Consider the following 21,656-nt stretch of genomic DNA (forward strand, 5'->3'; position numbering starts at 1 on the left):
TTCTCTATCGTCCTAGTGGATGCTGGGGTTCCTGAAAGGACCATGGGGAATAGCGGCTCCGCAGGAGACAGGGCACAAAAAGTAAAGCTTTAGGATCAGGTGGTGTGCACTGGCTCCTCCCCCTATGACCCTCCTCCAAGCCTCAGTTAGATTTTTGTGCCCGGCCGAGAAGGGTGCAATCTAGGTGGCTCTCCTAAAGAGCTGCTTAGAAAAGTTTAGCTTAGGTTTTTTATTTTACAGTGAGTCCTGCTGGCAACAGGATCACTGCAACGAGGGACTTAGGGGAGAAGAAGTGAACTCACCTGCGTGCAGGATGGATTGGCTTCTTTGGCTACTGGACATTAGCTCCAGAGGGACGATCACAGGTACAGCCTGGATGGTCACCGGAGCCTCGCCGCCGGCCCCCTTGCAGATGCTGAAACAAGAAGAAGGTCCAGAATCGGCGACATGAAGACTCCTCAGTCTTCTTAAGGTAGCGCACAGCACTGCAGCTGTGCGCCATTTCCTCTCAGCACACTTCACACGGCAGTCACTGAGGGTGCAGGGCGCTGGGAGGGGGGCGCCCTGGGAGGCAATGAAAACCTATTTTTGGCTAAAAATACCTCACATATAGCCTCCGGGGGCTATATGGAGATATTTAACCCCTGCCAGAATCCGTTAAGAGCGGGAGACGAGGCCGCCGAAAAAGGGGCGGGGCCTATCTCCTCAGCACACAGCGCCATTTTCCCTCACAGAAAGGCTGGAGGGAAGGCTCCCAGGCTCTCCCCTGCACTGCACTACAGAAACAGGGTTAAAACAGAGAGGGGGGGCACTAATTTGGCGTTAGAAATATATAAAAAAGATGCTATAAGGGAAAACACTTATATAAGGTTGTCCCTATATAATTATAGCGTTTTTGGTGTGTGCTGGCAAACTCTCCCTCTGTCTCTCCAAAGGGCTAGTAGGTCCTGTCCTCTATCAGAGCATTCCCTGTGTGTGTGCTGTGTGTCGGTACGTGTGTGTCGACATGTATGAGGACGATGTTGGTGAGGAGGCGGAGCAATTGCTGTAATGGTGATGTCACTCTCTAGGGAGTCGACACCGGAATGGATGGCTTATTTAGGGAATTACGTGATAATGTCAACACGCGCCAAGGTCGGTTGACGACATGAGACGGCCGACAAACAATTAGTACCGGTCCAGACGTCTCAAAAACACTGTCAGGGGTTTTAAAACGCCCGTTTACTTTAGTCGGTCGACACAGACACAGACAGGGACACTGAATCCAGTGTCGACGGTGAATAAACAAACGTATTCCTTATTAGGGCCACACGTTAAGGGCAATGAAGGAGGTGTTACATATTTCTGATACTACAAGTACCACAAAAGAGGGTATTATGTGGGATGTGAAAAAACTACCGTAGTTTTTCCTGAATCAGATAAATTAAATGAAGTGTGTGATGATGCGTGGGTTCCCCCCGATAGAAAATATGGGCGGTATACCCTTTCCCGCCAGAAGTTAGGGCGCGTTGGGAAACACCCCTTAGGGTGGATAAGGCGCTCACACGCTTATCAGAACAAGTGGCGGTACCGTCTATAGATAGGGCCGTCCTCAAGGAGCCAGCTGACAGGAGGCTGGAAAATATCATAAAAAGTATATACACACATACTGGTGTTATACTGCGACCAGCGATCGCCTCAGCCTGGATGTGCAGAGCTGGGGTGGCTTGGTCGGATTCCCTGACTAAAAATATTGATACCCTTGACAGGGACAGTATTTTATTGACTATAGAGCATTTAAAGGATGCATTTCTATATATGCGAGATGCACAGAGGGATATTTGCACTCTGGCATCAAGAGTAAGTGCGATGTCCATATCTGCCAGAAGATGTTTATGGACACGACAGTGGTCAGGTGATGCAGATTCCAAACGGCACAAAGGTGTATTGCCGTATAAAGGAAGAGGAGTTATTTGGGGTCGGTCCATCGGACCTGGTGGCCACGGCAACTGCTGGAAAATCCACCGTTTTTACCCTAAGTCACATCTCTGCAGAAAAAGACACCGTCTTTTCAGCTTCAGTCCTTTCGTCCCTATAAGAGTCATATCTGCCCAGGGATAGAGGAAAGGGAAGAAGACTGCAGCAGGCAGCCCATTCCCAGGAACAGAAGCGTTCCACCGCTTCTGACAAGCTCTCAGCATGACGCTGAGACCGTACAGGACCCCTGGATCCTACAAGTAGTATCCCAGGGGTACAGATTGGAATGTCGAGACGTTTCCCCTGCGCAGGCTCCTGAAGTCTGCTTTACCAAGGTCTCCCTCCGACAAGGAGGCAGTATGGGAAACAATTCACGAGCTGTATTCCCAGCAGGTGATAATTAAATTACCCCTCCTACAACAAGAAAAGGGGTATTATTCCACACTATATTGTGGTACTGAAGCCAGAAGGCTAGGTGAGACCTATTCTAAATCTAAAAAAATTTGAACACTTACAAAGGTTCAAATCAAGATGGAGTCACTCAGAGCAGTGATAACGAACCGGGAAGAAGGGGACTATATGGTGTCCCGAGACATCAGGGATGCTTACCTCCATGTCCCAAATTTGCCCTTATCACTAAGGGTACCTCAGGTTCGTGGTACAGAACTGTCGCTATCAGTTTCAGACGCTGCCGTTTGGAGTGTCCACGGCACCCCGGGTCTTTACCAAGGTAATGGCCGAAATGATGGTTCTTCTTCGAAGAAAAGGCGTCTTAATTATCCCTTACTTGGACGATCTCCTGATAAGGGCAAAGTCCAGGGAACAGTTGGAGGTCGGAGTAGCACTATCTCGGATACTGTTACAACAGCAGGGGTGGATTCTAAATATTCCAAAATCGCAGCTGATCCCGACAACAAGTCTCCTGTGCTTAGGGATGATTCTGGACACAGTCCAGAAAAAGGTGTTTCTCCCGGAAGAGAAAGCCAGGGAGTTATCCGAGCTAGTCAGGAACCTCCTAAAATCAGTGCATCATTGCACAAGGGCCATGGTAAAAAAATGGTGACTTCCTTCGAAGCAATTCCAGTCGGCAGATTTCATGCAAGAACTTTTCAGTGGGATCTGCTGGACAAATGGTCCGGATCGCATCTTCAGATGCATCAGCGGATAACCCTATATCAAGGGTGTCTCTCCTGTGGTGGTTACAGAGTGCTCATCTTCTAGAGGGCCGCAGATTCGGCATTCTGTTTTGGATGTTGGTGACCACGGAGGCCAGCCCGAGAGGCTGGGGAGCAGTCACACAAGGAAAAAATTTCCAGGGAGTGTGATCAAGTCTGGAGACTTTTCTCCACATAAATATAGCTAAGGGTAAATTTATAATGCTCTAAGCTTAGCAAGACCTCTGCTTCAAGGTCAGCCGGTATTGATCCAGTGGGATAAAACATCACGGCAGTCGCCCACGTAAATAGACAGGGCGGCACAAGAAGCAGGAGGGCAGTGGCAAAAACTGCAAGGACTTTTCGCTGGGCGGAAAATCATGTGATAGCACTGTCAGCAGTGTTTCATTCCGGGAATGGAAACTGGGAAGCAGACTTCCTCAGTAGGCACGACCTCCGCCCGGCAGAGTGGGAACTTCATGGGGAAGTTTTCCACATGATTGTAAACCGTTGGGAATTACCAAAGGTGGACATGATGGCGTCCCGTCTGAACAAAAAACGGGACAGGTATTGCGCCAGGTTAAGAGACCCTCAGGCAATAGCTGTGGACGTTCTGGTAACACCGTGGGTGTACCAGTCGGTGTATGTGTTCCATCCTCTGCTTTTCATACCTAAGGTACTGAGAATTATAAGACGTAGAGGAGTAAGAACTATACTCATGGCTCCGGATTGGCCAAGAAGGACTTGGTACCCGGAACTTCAAGAGATGCTCACAGAGGACTTATGGCCTCTGCCGCTAAGAAGGGACTTGTTTCAGCAAGTACCATGTCTGTTCCAAGACTTACCGCAGCTGCGTTTGACGGCATGGCGGTGGAACGCCGGATCCTAAGGGAAAAGGCATTCAGGAAGAGGTCATTCCTACCCTGGTCAAAGCCAGAAAGGAGGTGACCGCACAACATTATCACCACATGTGGCGAAAATATGTTGCGTGGTGTGAGGCCAGGAAGGCCCCACGAAGAAATTTCAACTCGGTCGATTCCTGCATTTCCTGCAAACAGGAGTGTCTATGGGCCTCAAATTGGGGTCCATTAAGGTTCAAATTTCGGCCCTGTCGATTTTTCTTCCAGAAAGAATTGGCTTCAGCTCCTGAAGTCCAGAAGTTTGTCAAGGGAGTATTGCATATACAACCCCCTTTTGTGCCTCCAGTGGCACTGTGGGATCTCAACGTAGTTCTGGGATTCCTCAAAACACATTGGTTTAAAACCAGTCAAATCTGTGGATTTGAAGCATCTCACATGAAAAGTGAACATGCTCTTGGACCTGGCCTGGACCAGGCGAGTGTCAAATTGGTGGTTTTTTTCTCAAAAAAGCCCATATCTGTTTGTCCATTCGGACAGGGCAGAGCTGCGGACTCGTCCCCAGTTCTCTCCCTAAGGTGGTGTCAGTGTTTCACCTGAACCAGCTTATTGTGGTGTCTTGCGCCTACTAGGGACTTGGAGGACTCCAAGTTGCTAGATGTGGTCAGGGCCCTGAAAATATAGGTTCCAGGACGGCTGGAGTCAGGAAAACTGACTTGCTGTTATCCTGTATGCACCCAACAAACTGGGTGCTCTTGCTTCTAAGCAGACTTTTGCTAGTTGGATGTGTAATACAATTCAGCTTGCACATTCTGTGGCAGGCCTGCCACAGCCAAAATATGTAAATGCCCTTTCCACAAGGAAGGTGGGCTCATCTTGGGCGGCTGCCCGAGGAGTCTCGGCTTTACAACTTTGCCGAGCGGCTATTTAGTCAGGGGCAAACACGTTTGTAAAATCCTACAAATTTGATACCCTGGCTAAGGAGGACCTGGAGTTCTCTCATTCGGTGCTGCAGAGTCATCCGCACTCTCCCGCCCGTTTGGGAGCTTTGGTATAATCCCCATGGTCCTTTCAGGAACCCCAGCATCCACTAGGACGATAGAGAAAATAAGAATTTACTTACCGATAATTCTATTTCTCGGAGTCCGTAGTGGATGCTGGGCGCCCATCCCAAGTGCGGATTATCTGCATTACTTGTACATAGTTACAAAAATCGGGTTATTATTTGTTGTGAGCCATCTTTTCAGAGGCTCCGCTGTTATCATACTGTTAACTGGGTTCAGATCACAGGTTGTACAGTGTGATTGGTGTGGCTGGTATGAGTCTTACCCGGGATTCATAAATCCTTCCTTATTGTGTACGCTCGTCCGGGCACAGTATCCTAACTGAGGCTTGGAGGAGGGTCATAGGGGGAGGAGCCAGTGCACACCACCTGATCCTAAAGCTTTACTTTTTGTGCCCTGTCTCCTGCGGAGCCGCTATTCCCCATGGTCCTTTCAGGAACCCCAGCATCCACTACGGACTCCGAGAAATAGAATTATCGGTAAGTAAATTCTTATTATATATAATATGCTGACATTAAAAATCAATTTTTCAATAAGCAAGACTACAGTGACGCAGTTGGTCGGCACACAGTGCTTATTAAACAGTATCTGTTGCGCACTGCAAACATTGTGAGTTCAGGCCTCACCTCCCCAGATCCCCAGTGGCCTAATGGATAGGACTCTGCCCTTCTAAACCAGGGATTGTGGGTTCAGGTTCCATCTGGATTGCAAGTCACTACAGCAACCATTTCATCACCAGAGTTGATGTTTAAACAGCAGCTTTGCTTATTATTTTTACAGGTGGCTCTATAGCCAAGTGGTTCGGCTTCCCGCCCACAGTGAACTTTGTGATTACATGGACACTGGTTCAGATCCTGGTTTAACAGGTGTAATATATATATAAAAAAATAATAATAATAAAAAAAAAAAAAAACATGGTAGGACACCATTTTTAACATTACTTCCTGGTTCTTTGCAGGAGGTTGCTGCCCTACAATACTCAGCCTCTGGGGGATCGGGGGGTTGTTAGGAATTTAATTTATTAATTTATTAATTGTTTTTGACAGCATGTCTCTACAGGAAGATTCACTATTGCTGGTGACCACATGCACGGTAATGCAGGTTTATACACAGATTACTTCCGTGGTGTACTTACTGGTCGGGGTACATGATCACTAAGTCTAATGCATAATCAAACAAGCAGCTTCGCTGCAGAGTCGGTCACACAGTGTGTCGGACAAATACGACTGCACAGACAGACCCTTACCGGTCCTCTTTGGGGGGAAATGCGGGCGCATGTACTGCCTGAGGGGAAAAAAAAATACATTTTTTTTTACTGTTTTCAGCTAAATTGTTGCGGTCGATTCGCCGCCAGCCCTCATAGCACCAGGCCAGTACATTAGGTTCTCAGCGAAGGCTGAACAATTTCCAATGAGAGACAATTGCAATTATTGGGCGTTTAACTACCTATCGGAGTGTACCCTACACAGCAGTACGGCTGTTGCTTCGCCCTGCTTTGGTAAGGGTTTGAGGTAACAAGGCTGTAGTGGCAGGGCACTCCAGTTCAGGTTTGCCCTAAATAAAGACCACCTTACACTTCTTGCTGCCTACAGCTTCTGTGACGTTGGCAGTTGGTTCTTGCGTTTCAGCTTCGCTAGTGGCACACAACGTCCACTTTGGCTACGTTCCAGACGAGAATAGATCACAGACCAGGTGGGGGGGGTCACATTTAGTTTTCAGACTTCTTAAAATTATTATACCTCTGAATCAGGATATATCTGGATATATGTATATGGGTATATAATATATATGTGTATGTGTGAGTATGTGTGGGGCCTGTGAGTGGTCACATTTAGTTTTCAGACTTCTTAAAATTATTATACCTCTGAATCAGGATATATCTGGATATATGTATATGGGTATATAATATATATGTGTGAGTATGTGTGAATATATATTGTTATGTATATGTGTATGTGTGTGTGTGTGTGTATATATATATATATATATATATATATATATAATATGCTGACATTAAAAATCAATTTTTCAATAAGCAAGACTACAGTGACGCAGTTGGTCGGCACATAGTGCTTATTAAACAGTATCTGTTGCGCACTGCAAACATTGGCCCTCATTCCGAGTTGTTCGCTCGGAGTTTTTCATCGCATCGCAGTGAGAATTCTCTTAGTGCGCATGCGCAATGTTCGCACTGCGACTGCGCCAAGTAACTTTGCTATGAAGAAAGTAAGTTTACTCACGGCTTTTTCATCGCTCCGACGTTCGCATTGTGATTGACAGGAAATGGGTGTTACTGGGCGGATGCACGGCGTTTTAGGGGCGTGTGGCTGAAAACGCTACCGTTTCCGGAAAAAACGCAGGAGTGGCCGGGGAAACGGTGGGTGTGCCTGGGCGAACGCTGGGTGTGTTTATGACGTCAGCCAGGAACGAAAAGCACTGAACTGATCGCACAGGCAGAGTAAGTCTGAAGCTACTCAAAAACTGCTAACTCGTTTGTGATCGCAATATTGCGCATACATCGGTCGCACATTTAAGAAGCTAAGATTCACTCCCAGTAGGCGGCGGCTTAGCGTGTGTAACTCTGCTACATTCGCCTTGCGAGCGATCAACTCGGAATGAGGGCCCTTGTGAGTTCAGGCCTCACCTCCCCAGATCCCCAGTGGCCTAATGGATAGGACTCTGCCCTTCTAAACCAGGGATTGTGGGTTCAGGTTCCATCTGGATTGCAAGTCACTACAGCAACCATTTCATCACCAGAGTTGATGTTTAAACAGCAGCTTTGCTTATTATTTTTACAGGTGGCTCTATAGCCAAGTGGTTAGGCTTCCCGCCCACAGTGAACTTTGTGATTATATGGACACTGGTTCAGATCCTGGTTTAACAGGTGTAATATATATATAAAAAAAAAAAAAAAAAAAAAGAAAAGAAAACATGGTAGGACACCATTTTTAACATTACTTCCTGGTTCTTTGCAGGAGGTTGCTGCCCTACAATACTCAGCCTCTGGGGGATCGGGGGGTTGTTAGGAATTTAATTTATTAATTTATTAATTGTTTTTGACAGCATGTCTCTACAGGAAGATTCACTATTGCTGGTGACCACATGCACGGTAATGCAGGTTTATACACAGATTACTTCCGTGGTGTACTTACTGGTCGGGGTACATGATCACTAAGTCTAATGCATAATCAAACAAGCAGCTTCGCTGCAGAGTCGGTCACACAGTGTGTCGGACAAATACGACTGCACAGACAGACCCTTACCGGTCCTCTTTGGGGGGAAATGCGGGCGCATGTACTGCCTGAGGGGAAAAAAAAATACATTTTTTTTTACTGTTTTCAGCTAAATTGTTGCGGTCGATTCGCCGCCAGCCCTCATAGCACCAGGCCAGTACATTAGGTTCTCAGCGAAGGCTGAACAATTTCCAATGAGAGACAATTGCAATTATTGGGCGTTTAACTACCTATCGGAGTGTACCCTACACAGCAGTACGGCTGTTGCTTCGCCCTGCTTTGGTAAGGGTTTGAGGTAACAAGGCTGTAGTGGCAGGGCACTCCAGTTCAGGTTTGCCCTAAATAAAGACCACCTTACACTTCTTGCTGCCTACAGCTTCTGTGACGTTGGCAGTTGGTTCTTGCGTTTCAGCTTCGCTAGTGGCACACAACGTCCACTTTGGCTACGTTCCAGACGAGAATAGATCACAGACCAGGTGGGGGGGGTCACATTTAGTTTTCAGACTTCTTAAAATTATTATACCTCTGAATCAGGATATATCTGGATATATGTATATGGGTATATAATATATATGTGTATGTGTGAGTATGTGTGGGGCCTGTGAGTGGTCACATTTAGTTTTCAGACTTCTTAAAATTATTATACCTCTGAATCAGGATATATCTGGATATATGTATATGGGTATATAATATATATGTGTGAGTATGTGTGAATATACATTGTTATGTGTATGTGTGTGTGTGTGTGTGTGTGTGTATATATATATATATATATATATATATAATATGCTGACATTAAAAATCAATTTTTCAATAAGCAAGACTACAGTGACGCAGTTGGTCGGCACACAGTGCTTATTAAACAGTATCTGTTGCGCACTGAAACATTGTGAGTTCAGGCCTCACCTCCCCAGATCCCCAGTGGCCTAATGGATAGGACTCTGCCCTTCTAAACCAGGGATTGTGGGTTCAGGTTCCATCTGGATTGCAAGTCACTACAGCAACCATTTCATCACCAGAGTTGATGTTTAAACAGCAGCTTTGCTTATTATTTTTACAGGTGGCTCTATAGCCAAGTGGTTAGGCTTCCCGCCCACAGTGAACTTTGTGATTACATGGACACTGGTTCAGATCCTGGTTTAACAGGTGTAATATATATATAAAAAAAAAATAATAATAAATAAAAAAAAAAAAAAGAAAAGAAAACATGGTAGGACACCATTTTTAACATTACTTCCTGGTTCTTTGCAGGAGGTTGCTGCCCTACAATACTCAGCCTCTGGGGGATCGGGGGGTTGTTAGGAATTTAATTTATTAATTTATTAATTGTTTTTGACAGCATGTCTCTACAGGAAGATTCACTATTGCTGGTGACCACATGCACGGTAATGCAGGTTTATACACAGATTACTTCCGTGGTGTACTTACTGGTCGGGGTACATGATCACTAAGTCTAATGCATAATCAAACAAGCAGCTTCGCTGCAGAGTCGGTCACACAGTGTGTCGGACAAATACGACTGCACAGACAGACCCTTACCGGTCCTCTTTGGGGGGAAATGCGGGCGCATGTACTGCCTGAGGGGAAAAAAAAATACATTTTTTTTTACTGTTTTCAGCTAAATTGTTGCGGTCGATTCGCCGCCAGCCCTCATAGCACCAGGCCAGTACGTTAGGTTCTCAGCGAAGGCTGAACAATTTCCAATGAGAGACAATTGCAATTATTGGGCGTTTAACTACCTATCGGAGTGTACCCTACACAGCAGTACGGCTGTTGCTTCGCCCTGCTTTGGTAAGGGTTTGAGGTAACAAGGCTGTAGTGGCAGGGCACTCCAGTTCAGGTTTGCCCTAAATAAAGACCACCTTACACTTCTTGCTGCCTACAGCTTCTGTGACGTTGGCAGTTGGTTCTTGCGTTTCAGCTTCGCTAGTGGCACACAACGTCCACTTTGGCTACGTTCCAGTCGAGAATAGATCACAGACCAGGTGGGGGGGGGGGGGAATCTGTTTTCCTACCATTGTCTACGTGAATTCCTGAATGATTCCGTCTCATCTACTTCAATTCCTAGGTATGATTCTCGATACGGTAAATCAAAAAATGTACCTACCCGAACAGAAGTACAGGTCATTCGTCATCTGGTACAATTAGTGCTTAAGCCACGCACAGTCTCGGTTCATTTGTGCATTCGCCTATTAGACACAATGGTGGCGGCTTTCGAAGCGCTTCAGTTCGGAAGACTTCACTCACGTCCTTTTTAACTGGATGTGCTCGCACAATGGTCGGGCTCGCTTCTGCAGATTCACCGCAGGGTGAGGTTGTCTCCAAAGGCCAGAGTGTCGCTACTCTGGTGGCTCAACGTACAGAATCTAACCGCAGGGAAACGGTTCGGCGCCTGGAATTGGATAATTCTCACGGCGGACGCGAGTCTCAGAGGTTGGAGAGCTGTAGTTCAAAATTTTCAGCTCCAGGGTCTCTGGGTGGATCACGAAAGATTGCTGTCTATAAATGTCCTGGAACTCCGGGCAATTTACAATGCGCTACAACAAGCAGTGCACATGCTGCAGGCTCAGGCTGTTCAGGTGCAGTCAGACAACGCGACGGCGGTCACATACATCAACAAACAAGGAGGAATGAAAAGCCGCATGGCCATGCGGGAAGTAGCTCGAATCCTCAATTGGGCCGAGGTGATTTGGTCGGCAGTATTCATTCCGGGAGTGGACAACTGGGAGGCGGATTATCTCAGCTGTCGGGATTTTTTATCCAGGATGTGCATTAAATCCAGAAGTTTTTCACATGTTGGTCCAGAGGTGGGGTTACCCGCAAGTGGACCGGATGGCATCTCGCCACAAATATCAAACGCCCCAGTACGCATCCAGAACGAGAGATCCAAAGGCAGTGGCGGTGGATGCTCTCACAATCACGTGGCCATACAGTCTCGTGTATCTGTTCCACCGTTTTCCGCTGCTCCCTCTGTTGCTAAAACGGATCAAAAGAGAGTCCGCCACAGTCATACTAGTGGCGCCTCATTGGCCTAGGAGAGCTTGGTTTCGGATCTTCACGGTCTACTCGCGGACGTTCCTTGGCCGCTCCCACTGCGTCCGGACCTGTTACAACAGGGTCCGTTCTTTTTCTCCAATTTAGCGCGGCGGCGTTGACGGAGTGGCTGTTGAGACAGCCCTCTTAAAAAGAGAGGGCATTCCAGAATAGGTTATACCAACCATGTTACATGCTAGTAGCCAGTTACGGCAGCTCATTATTACAGAATTTGGTGTGCCTATATAGGTTGGTGTAAAGTTCGGAAGTTCCGACATCTTTTTTGTTATGTCTACAGATGGGGTTAGATGGAGGTCGGCGTTTATCCACACTAAAGGTGCAGATATCTGCGTTGTCAATTTATTTTCAAAGAAGATTGGCTCTATTGCCGTCGGTACACACCTTTATGCAGGGTGTCCTCAAAGTACAGCCTCCATTTCACTCCACTTACTGCGCCATGGGACTTGAATCTGGTTTAGATTGCTTATAGTCTTTTTATTTCGAACCCTTACAACAAGTGTATATTAAATTTCTCACTTGGGAAACAATTTCTCTCCTAGCCTTAGCTTCGGCAGGGCGGGTTTCAGATTTGGGTGCCTTGTCTTGCAAGCCACCGTATTTAGTGTTTCATAATGACAGAGCGGAACTTTGGACGAATTCCGCTTTCCTACCAAAAGTAGGGTCCTCTTTTCACATCAATCATCCAATAGTAGTTCCTGTGTTAACAGGAGATTCTGGAATTTTGGTTGGGGTACGCGCATTACGCGTTTATGTATTCCGAACGTCTACAGTTCCTAAGACGGATACGTTGTTATCCTCTATGATGCGGCCAAGATGGGTTGGCCACCTTCTAAGCAGACCTTATCCAGATGGATAAAACTGACCATACGTCAGGCTTACCTTCATGCTAGGTTAAAGCCGCCTACATCAGTAACAGCTCATTCCACATGTTCTCCGGGAATGTCATGGGCAGCTTGTCGTGGAATTCTACGACACAGCTTTTGCAGTGCGGCTACATGGTATTCAGTGCACATGTTTGTGCGCTTTTACAAGTTTGATACTTTTGCGGCATCAGCATCTAGCTTTGGCCGTCTAGTGTTACAGGTGCCAAACAGCTCTCCCGCCCAGGGGGGAAACTTTGGTACGTCCCTAGAGTACTCCAGTGACCCCTAGTGGATGAAAAAGAAAATAGGATTTTGGTACTTACCAGGTAAATCCTTTTCTTTGAATCCATAGGGGGCACTGGACGCCCACCCAGAGCAGTTTTCCTGGCTTGTGGTAAGTTCAGGGATCTTATGGTAACACACTCTCACCAACTGGTTCAAATTAGCAAGTTTATTGGGTTGGTGTCAACTGATAGTTGTCAGTAACGTTATGTGTCAACTTTATTGTTGTCCGTTTGTTATATGTAATTCTCCATTAACCTCTATAGCTCCTATTCGGCTCAGTAAAAAAACACTGAGGTACTCGGGGATATGGAGGGGAGAAGTAGTCTCAAATTTTAACTTATCAGTGCCTAGTTCCTGTGAAACCGTCCATATCCCTAGAGTACTCCAGTGCCCCCTATGGATTCAAAGAAAAGGATTTACCTGGTAAGTACCAAAATCCTATTTTTGCAAAGTTCTACAAGTTTGATACCCTGGCTGAGGAGGACCTTGTGTTTGCTCATTCGGTGCTGCAGAGTCATCCGCACTCTCCCGCCCGTTTGGGAGCTTTGGTATAATCCCCATGGTCCTTACGGAGTCCCCAGCATCCACTAGGACGTTAGAGAAAATAAGATTTTACTTACCGGTAAATCTATTTCTCGTAGTCCGTAGTGGATGCTGGGCGCCCGTCCCAAGTGCGGACTTCTTCTGCAATACTTGTATATAGTTATTGCTTAAATAAGGGTTATGTTATGGTTGCATCAGGGTTATCTGATGCTCTGTTGTTGTTCATACTGTTAACTGGGTAAGTTTATCACGAGTTATACGGTGTGATTGGTGTGGCTGGTATGAGTCTTACCCTGGATTCCAAAATCCTTTCCTTGTACTGTCAGCTCTTCCGGGCACAGTTTCCTTAACTGAGGTCTGGAGGAGGGACATAGAGTGAGGAGCCAGTGCACACCAGTATTCCTAATTCTTTCTTAAAGTGCCCTGTCTCCTGCGGAGCCCGTCTATTCCCCATGGTCCTTACGGAGTCCCCAGCATCCACTACGGACTACGAGAAATAGATTTACCGGTAAGTAAAATCTTATTTTTAAGTTGGGCCTTTGATGTTAGCAGGACAGGGAAAGTATGCAGATAGCGGGTATAGAGTAGATCCACTGCAGTAAGATGGTAGGAAAGCAATCCATTGTCACAGGCTCAGGCGGGTACTGTAGTCTGTAATAAGGTAGTAACATGACGAACCTAAGGACAGAACTTCGTGAAACTTTCTGTTTATTTTTTTACTTTGCAGCTGCAGCTTCTCATTTATTGGCTGCTCAGACATAAATCTACGCCACCTGGATTGTTATTAAATGTGAAAAAGCAGGCAAAAGTATAGCTGAAGCCGAGTCACAGGGACTGTAAGGAAAGGGGGATTTTTTGAGAAACCAAAAATCACGTTTTTGCAGTATGAAAACAGCATTCCTCCAGCAGTCACCATACTAAAGATGAAAGGAATGTCTTACCTTCTCAGAATACTAATGATGGCTTCAGCTTTTAATCAAAGAGAATAAGCTTACACAGGGAGACATATATTATTACTAAGCTTGCCTGTGTTTCAATTTTATTTTTCTAAACTGTTTTGTAAGTCATGTAACAGACTTGTTGGGGGAGATTGTGTGTTGTGGCTATTCTGCAGAGCAGTTCTTTCACCTGTAAGTGCAGGATTTGCTATGTAGCATCATTATGTTATGAAGCTCAATGTAGATTAGAAGCTAGTAGAGAGAGAAGAGAGTGAGTGTGTGTTTCATGGTCTTAAGTCGGGTGGTATAACCGCCGGTCAGCCATACTACACCCCTTAAGTCAACTATGATGGTGATGGGTTAAAATCCTGACTCACAGATAATACTTCAAACAAGGGCCTTGTCTAAAGCTGCCCATACACCTAAAGATTTATCGTCTATTCTGGCTGGTTGGAACGAAAATCTGGTAATGGATGAGAGCAAATGACAATTGACCATTTGCTCCGAAATGCCGGAAAACTGACAAAAACGGTCATTCAGACAAATTGGTTAAATCCATTTGATTTAACTAATTTGTCTGAACGGCCTTTTTTGTCAGTTCTCGTTCCAACCTGCCAGATCAGACAATAAATCTTTAGGTGTATGGGCAACGCAAGACATCCTTGGGCCACCACTGAAGTAGATCCTTAGCACCCTACAGTCTGGGCTCTTTCTACCTCAGTGAAAATTTCACTTACAGTTCAGGCCATAATAACAAATAATGGGGCAGATGTATTAACCTGGAGAAGGCATAAGGAAGTGATAAACCAGTGATATGTGCAAGGTGATAAAGGCACCAGCCAATCAGATCCCAACTGTTAATTTACATATTGGAGCTGATTGGCTGCTGCCTTTATCACCTTGCACATATCACTGGTTTATCATTTCCTTATACCTACTCCAGGTTAATACATCTGCCCCAATGTTTTCACCAAGTCCTATTGATGGATCTAATATCCTGTTATAAATAGCCAAGAACAAAAAAATCTGCAGTAGCCAGTGTCTGTTAGATGTATATAGATTTACAATAGTAAGGAAGAATTGAGAATTTAAGGTATTAGTTTATATTTTTATCAAAATATATCTTGCAGCCCACATTGCAAGCCCTAAAATTCTGCAACTCCTACACTGACAACATGTATCAAATAGCACTGAAGTTCAGTTTCAATAAAATGTACTCCCAGAGCTGTAACTAAAGGTACATCGCCTAGTGTTAACTCTCCCAAGCCGGGGCGGTCGGCGGCAGTGCGTACACACTCAGCGATATGAAAAAGATATCGCTCAGTGACGTCACACCGCAGCCAGGCCATGCATGCATTTTTTGGACGACAGTACAAATTGAGCTACATGCACGGCCAATAGCGAGGGTCGTTATGACCCGCGGGCCTCGCTCCGTGGCGGTGGCATACACAACGATAAAGTAAACAACAACGTTGTTTAATTTATCGCTAAATGTGTACCCACTTTAAGGGTGTGCGAGCCATACCGTTGCCCAGGGCGCAGAGGCTTGAGGCAACACCATTTATGTCCCGTGGCATCTGCTTTGGAACAGCACCCTGCAGCCAGTAGCGCAGCTGCAGAGCTACCCAAATCATCCAGAGAATACTCTGGACACGCAACCTGCAGCCTGTAGGGCCTACCTGGAGCATCCAAAGGGCTCCTAGATGCCTAGTCCCAGTTACGTGATTTTATATACTACCTTAATTTGGTTGCCTATTTCTGATTCTAATAAGGGATCGATTTTCAATAATTGGGTATTTTTACGGATAATTTTTCTTATTTGTGTAGCGTGTGTATTGTATTGTGTGACAAACACACAATTGTCTCTGAAAGTGCCCAGACTTTCAGTATGAGTTTCTTTTGTATATTTTGGGACTTTATTCTCCTCCAATAGAGTGGTTCTATTTCTACAGTCCACTTCATGGAGGGCATCCCGCAAAATGTAGTCAGGGTAACCTTGTTCTTGAAAGGCCAGATACAGTTTTTTTGCTTGTTCTTGGTATCTGGTTTTTCTTGAACAATTCCTTTTAAGCCTAAGGAACTGACTCTTAGGTATGTTGTTACGCCACGCTTGAAGATGGCTACTACTATACATGAGGAAGCCATTGGTATCGACAGTTTTAAAATAGGTCTCCGTATGTATGCAGTCATCAATAGACAGGAGCGCAATATCCAAGAAATTGATAGAATGGGGGTGAGAAGTATGAGTGAATTTTAATCCATAATTATTGTTATTGAGGTGCAAAATGAATGTGCTGATGGTTGTGTCATCCCCATCCCAAATAAAGAATAAGTCATCTATGTAACGGCCATAGAGGACCAGGTGCGCCCCGAGGTCCGCCCCCCAGATGAGCTCCTGTTCGAGCGCACCCATATATAGGTTAGCGTAACTCGGGGCGAACCTGGTCCCCATGGCCGTACCCCGTGTTTGTAAAAAATATTGTTGTGCAAACGTGAAGTAATTGTGCTCTAATATAAACTTTATGGACGCCACCAAAAAGGTTCTGAGGTGTTCGGAGACTGTTGTGTCTCTATCAAGTATATTGGAAATTGTTTTGATACCTTTATCATGTGGAATATTTGAGTATAAAGACTCTACATCACATGTGAGGAATTGGTAAGTATTTTTCCATCTGATGTTCTTAAGTAAATTCAAAAATTGAGTAGTGTCCTTAATATAGGATTTTAGTTGTGTTACATATCCCTGTAGGTGGGCATCCACAAAGTGTGACAGATTGGAAGTGATGGACCCAATCCCAGAAATAATGGGGCGCCCGGGAGGTGAGGTGAGGGTTTTGTGGATTTTGGGCAAATGATAATACACTGGTGTGATCGGATAAGGGGAAAAAAGAAATTGGTGTGTATCCCTGGATATTGCGCCTCTGTCTAGAGCTTCATCCAACAGCACTCCAAGTTCTTTTTGAAAGAGTGCTGTAGGATTATTGGGCAAGTAACTTCTCTCCCCCCGTCACTTACCCCCCACCCCCACCGCACCTCAGCGAAAATGTCTAATGTGTAGGGCCCACGAGTTTTTGAATTTGTATACATAGTGCTATAACGTAGCAGCCACAGCTTATTTCAGATAGAAGTTCCACTGTGCTTCATATATATATATAGACTCTCAGTCACAAATAATATATGGGAGGTAGTTACGTGACCGGCAGTCAGGAGACTGCCGGTCACAATCCCGACAACGGAATCCCGCCTCCTTACCCGACAATCGGCATGCCAACCATCAGGGACTATTCCCACTCTTGGGTTTTGCACTCGCCGCACCCTCCCCTGTTGGGCATCTAAAAGCAAGGTTCCCGGCGTCGGTAAGGTGACTGGCCGTCTCCTGGCCACCGGTCATACATACCTTACCCGTAATATACAAGTGTCACAGATCTAATTAATCAGCACAGTCCCCTGGTGCGTGCTAGTCAAATCACATTGCGAGTTAGATGTATTTTCAGCAAATAAAGATGACGCCGCTGTCGGAGTTGCACGGGACCTGGAAGATTACTCGGGCATGGAGTATTGAGGCTAGATGTATGAAGACACAGCTGTATTACCATTTGAAATTAAATACCAGCAGAATGTGTGATCTAAATATCTGATATCTGTGTGCGTTTAGTACAGCGGCATTGTCAACAGTACATATGCATATTGTTGTGTGTTTATTGTGTGCCTGTAATATCTCATAAATGGTGTACATTTTTATTACAAGTTCTTTCTTTAACAGGTCTTAGAACTTCACCCAAATTACCCAAAAATAAGAAAAGACATTCTTGACAAGTCAAGAGCTGCGTTAAGGACATGAAGAAACGTGGATTACTAAAATACAGGAATTTTCCAGTACAGGGTTCGTTAACAAGAAAGGCGAGATCCTGATAGGACTTACATGCGTATTGTTGCATTTGCCATGTGACAAAACATATCATGCCTCTGTCTATATAAAACCAGCTTCATTGTGTGCTACATTTACCATAACTTCCTGAGAAGCTATACAGTTATACTGTGGGAACAGCAGTTTTTATTTATTTGAAAAAAAAATATGTTTTTTTATAGTTGAAATTATATATAGAAGTCATGTTTTACTGGAGATGGCGAAAAGGTGCTCGCCCTAACCCTTACCCTGTGTGCACTTGCGTAAACCGCCAGACACTACATCAAACTCACCTCAGGTTCCTGTGGATTGAACAAGTATACCTGCACATAGAGGTTTAGTAACGTATTGTATATGCGGCAGCTGTAGCCGTGTATTGTTAAAAGTGGTTAAATAAATGGGCGTCAGGCCATCTTATAAATGAAAAGCGAGATATCTTTATTCTGACAGTCTTTTGTGTTGTCTTTTTTTCATCACCAGCACAAATCACTTATCGTCAGCAAGTTTTAGTTCACAGCAGAGAAACTTCACATCATAGTGCTGGTTCCCTCATTGCAACTCATGACTGTAGTAATCACCTGGTAATGTCACAGCTTGGTGTGCCTCTCTTGACCCAGGAGATAACTCTCTCCTAGTGGTAATGTGTTTTTCTCTCTACCACTCTCTGCTCCTGCTACACTGTGTCCAAGTTTTTCACAGGCTGACAATCCATATGTCTCTATTGACTCTGCCACAACTTCAGTTTGGGGACAGGTAAATGCAGAATGGAGGCTGATGGTGAGTGCCTCTCTGAGCCAGCCCCATGCTCACACTTCACAATGCAATTCAGTTCCAGCTTCTGTGGTATCACCAGCCTTCACCTCCCTGCTCTAGGAAGTGCCACGTATCATTTGAATCAGCAAAATCTGCTTGTGCATCTTATGTACATAGCGATGCAAATAAGACATATAAATGGGGGGGTATTCAATTGTTTGAAAAGTCATCTAATAGACAGGAAAAAACAGACACCCAACCGACTTTTCAAACAATTGAATTCCACCCATTTTCAGCATCAAGAGATGCCTGCGTTGGGCGTCTCTTGATGCCGAAAATGTGTCTTACAGAGCTGACAGATCCCGTGCAATTCATTCACGCCAGGCATCTCCCACTACGTGGAGTATTGAGGCAAGATGTATGAGGACACATCTTTGTGTGTATATACATATAGTATCTATATATATCGAATAGTGGTAAGAAACAGCCTTGAGTGTGATTAGTATTGAGTAATGTAAATAGTATGTACCAGATGGTGAATATTCTGCACTCATTTAGATTTCTTTTGTCCTTTCTCGGTCTCTCCCATTGATCCAGGTTACTTGGATGTAGTGTAGACCAGATATGGAGAAACAAATATAGAAAGCATAATACTGATGTATCAATACAGTGTTCTCATGCAAAGAAATTGTGAAGCGAGTGAAAAAAAATATATGTACTGTACATAAGTTCACCCAATGTGGAAAAAGCAGTCAGTTTGTGTATTATAAAGTAGCATATATCAAAATGCCCAGGGTATTAGGGTCTCTGTACCCCATTAGTTTTAAGGTATTTGTAGCTGATGGATTCACGCCAACTCTAATTTTCCACTTCAGAACAGCTCACTGATGAGGCATTCACGGTGATCCTGAAGACGGATATTAGTCTCAGTGGGAAAGATTTGAGTAATTTTCACAGATCCGCTGACTTCATGTTTGTCTTTCAGCACAGTGCTTGATGGCTCGGGATGGCCGAAATAGTGTCACTTACGGGCAGTCTGCACCTGGGCGGCTTCCCAGCATAAACATGCCAAACACGCAGATGCCTCCTAGCAGGTTGGATACGATATCCCAGCTGACGGGATGCCAGCCGTCAGGATCTCGACAGCGGCATCCCACCAGCCATAATACCGGCAGCGAGTCCCCTCGCGGGCTGGCTGCGCTCGCCACGCTTCGGGCCCGGTGGCGAGCTTAGCCTGCCACAGGTTCTATTCTCCCTTGGGTGGTGGTTATTATTTATCATGTAATGAGCTTGTAAGTTTGCATACTGCGTGGTTTGTCTTATTTTGAAATTTTTATGAGGGTCAGCTCCTATTTGTGGTAGCGCCAGTTTGTCCTCAGAGGTAAAATCTAATCAGCAAATATGATTGGTTATCATCAGCGACAGGGGCTGTCTGGCAACCTTTAGCCTGGGGGTCAGATGCAAGTAAGTGGCTCTGGCTTTTCTATCTGAGCATTACAATGGGAAATGAGATGTGTAAAAAAAAACAAAAAAAAACCAGTACACTTGATTTGTCTAAAGTGAATGTGGTTACAATAAACTAAATGAAAATGGTTACGTAAAAGACCTATAAACAAATACTTCACCTACAAACTCCATCTTACAAAAGAGACCATTCCAGTGTTACAATATAGAGACCATCCTAATAACCAGTATACACTACAGGGACCATGCTAGTGACCGGTATACAATACAGAGACCATCCTAGTGACTGGTATAGAATGCAGGGACCATCCTAATAACCAGTATACACTACAGGGACCATGCTAGTGACCAGTATACACTACAGGGACCATGCTAGTGACCGGTATACAATACAGAGACCATCCTAGTGACTGGTATAGAATGCAGGGACCATCCTAATAACCAGTATACACTACAGGGACTATGCTAGTGACCAGTATACACTACAGGGATCATGCTAGTGACCGGTATACAATACAGAGACCATCCTAGTGACTGGTATACAATATGGGGACCATCCTAGTGACCAGTATACACTACAGGGACCATTATAGTGATTATGATAACATTCTTATATGTAAATGCTGCTATTTTTTAACACACGCCTTCTGTGTTAACACCCCTCCTTAATCCATATCAGATTCTTGATACTAGACACCAACTACCCAACTATTTATTAGTGATCTCAGATTATTTTTAAACAGATTACAGGTTACAGCAAGACAAGTGTGTGAAATGCAGTAATATGTCACTACAGAACAGTTGACTGGGGAATTGCAGGGTAGGTAGCACATAAACAGGTTATCAGGTTAATTTTGTGCTAGAAAAATGGATTTAACTATTCTCACAACATATATGGCCCTTACAATTTACATGTCACATGTCAATCAAATAAATGATACTCCCAAACATGCTTCCATGTGTATTCAGACAATTCACCTGGTTTGCCAGTTCAGCGCCAGCTCTGCTCTTCTTTAAAAGGCAAGACAGGTCACCAGGAGCTGTAAATCCTGTATGAAGTTAGCACTGGAGTCAGAGGACCATTTGCTGACCTCAGGAGCAGATTTAGGGGCCAGGCCACCCCTAGGCACATTATTAGTTGCCACCACCTTCATCACGCCACTGCTCCTTTATGTCGAAGCCAGTCCTGATGCCTTCAAACTGCCAAAACAGTCCCAACCTCACCCCACCACCACCTCCCGCACCACAATTTTCAGCCCATTAGCCCACCACCATCCGTTGCAAAATAAAAGAATTGAAAAAAAAAAAAGGTTATAATTACAAAAAAAAAAAGAATAACCTGGCTTCACCAGCCTGCTGTACCGCCCCTAGGCACGTGCCTCACTAGTGGGATATCCACCACTGGCTGACCTCTTATGCAACCAATGAGTTGTGTGACTAGAGAAAGTCTGTGCCCATTACTCTGTCATTGTAGCTGATAGGTCTACTGCAATATATAGGGCTCACCATAAGAATTAAAAATGTATGTGCCGCGGACTTGTGGCGCAGTAAGCGTATTAAAATTCTATGGGGCTGTGATGTGGTC

The 21,656-nt window shown here is 45.0% G+C and overlaps 1 protein-coding gene and 1 long non-coding RNA gene across 3 annotated transcripts in view; one reads left to right on the forward strand and one right to left on the reverse strand.

The window, feature by feature from the left end:
• TTC21B (tetratricopeptide repeat domain 21B) overlaps positions 1 to 18,281 on the forward strand; it is a 418,459-nt gene extending 400,178 nt beyond the window's left edge. Inside the window, exons 29-30 of one of the 2 annotated variants that reach the window (XM_063933597.1) lie at positions 13,737 to 13,845; positions 17,711 to 17,798. In XM_063933597.1, coding sequence (XP_063789667.1) covers positions 13,737 to 13,823 — 87 coding nt within the window. In that variant the 3' untranslated portion in view covers positions 13,824 to 13,845; positions 17,711 to 17,798. Of the gene's footprint in view, positions 1 to 13,736; positions 13,846 to 17,710 lie in introns of both variants that reach the window. The other variant, XM_063933598.1, reaches the window with a different exon arrangement.
• The window catches only part of LOC134944759 (uncharacterized), a 97,314-nt gene extending 75,982 nt beyond the window's left edge, over positions 1 to 21,332 (reverse strand). The window contains exon 1 of the long non-coding RNA XR_010181943.1: positions 21,050 to 21,332. This is a non-coding gene — a long non-coding RNA (uncharacterized LOC134944759). The remainder of the gene's footprint in view (positions 1 to 21,049) is intronic.
• Between the last annotated feature and the right edge of the window lie 324 nt (positions 21,333 to 21,656).

The sequence above is a fragment of the Pseudophryne corroboree genome, chromosome 7 (genome assembly GCF_028390025.1).
Source record: "Pseudophryne corroboree isolate aPseCor3 chromosome 7, aPseCor3.hap2, whole genome shotgun sequence".
In the NCBI taxonomy this organism is placed as follows: domain Eukaryota; kingdom Metazoa; phylum Chordata; class Amphibia; order Anura; family Myobatrachidae; genus Pseudophryne; species Pseudophryne corroboree.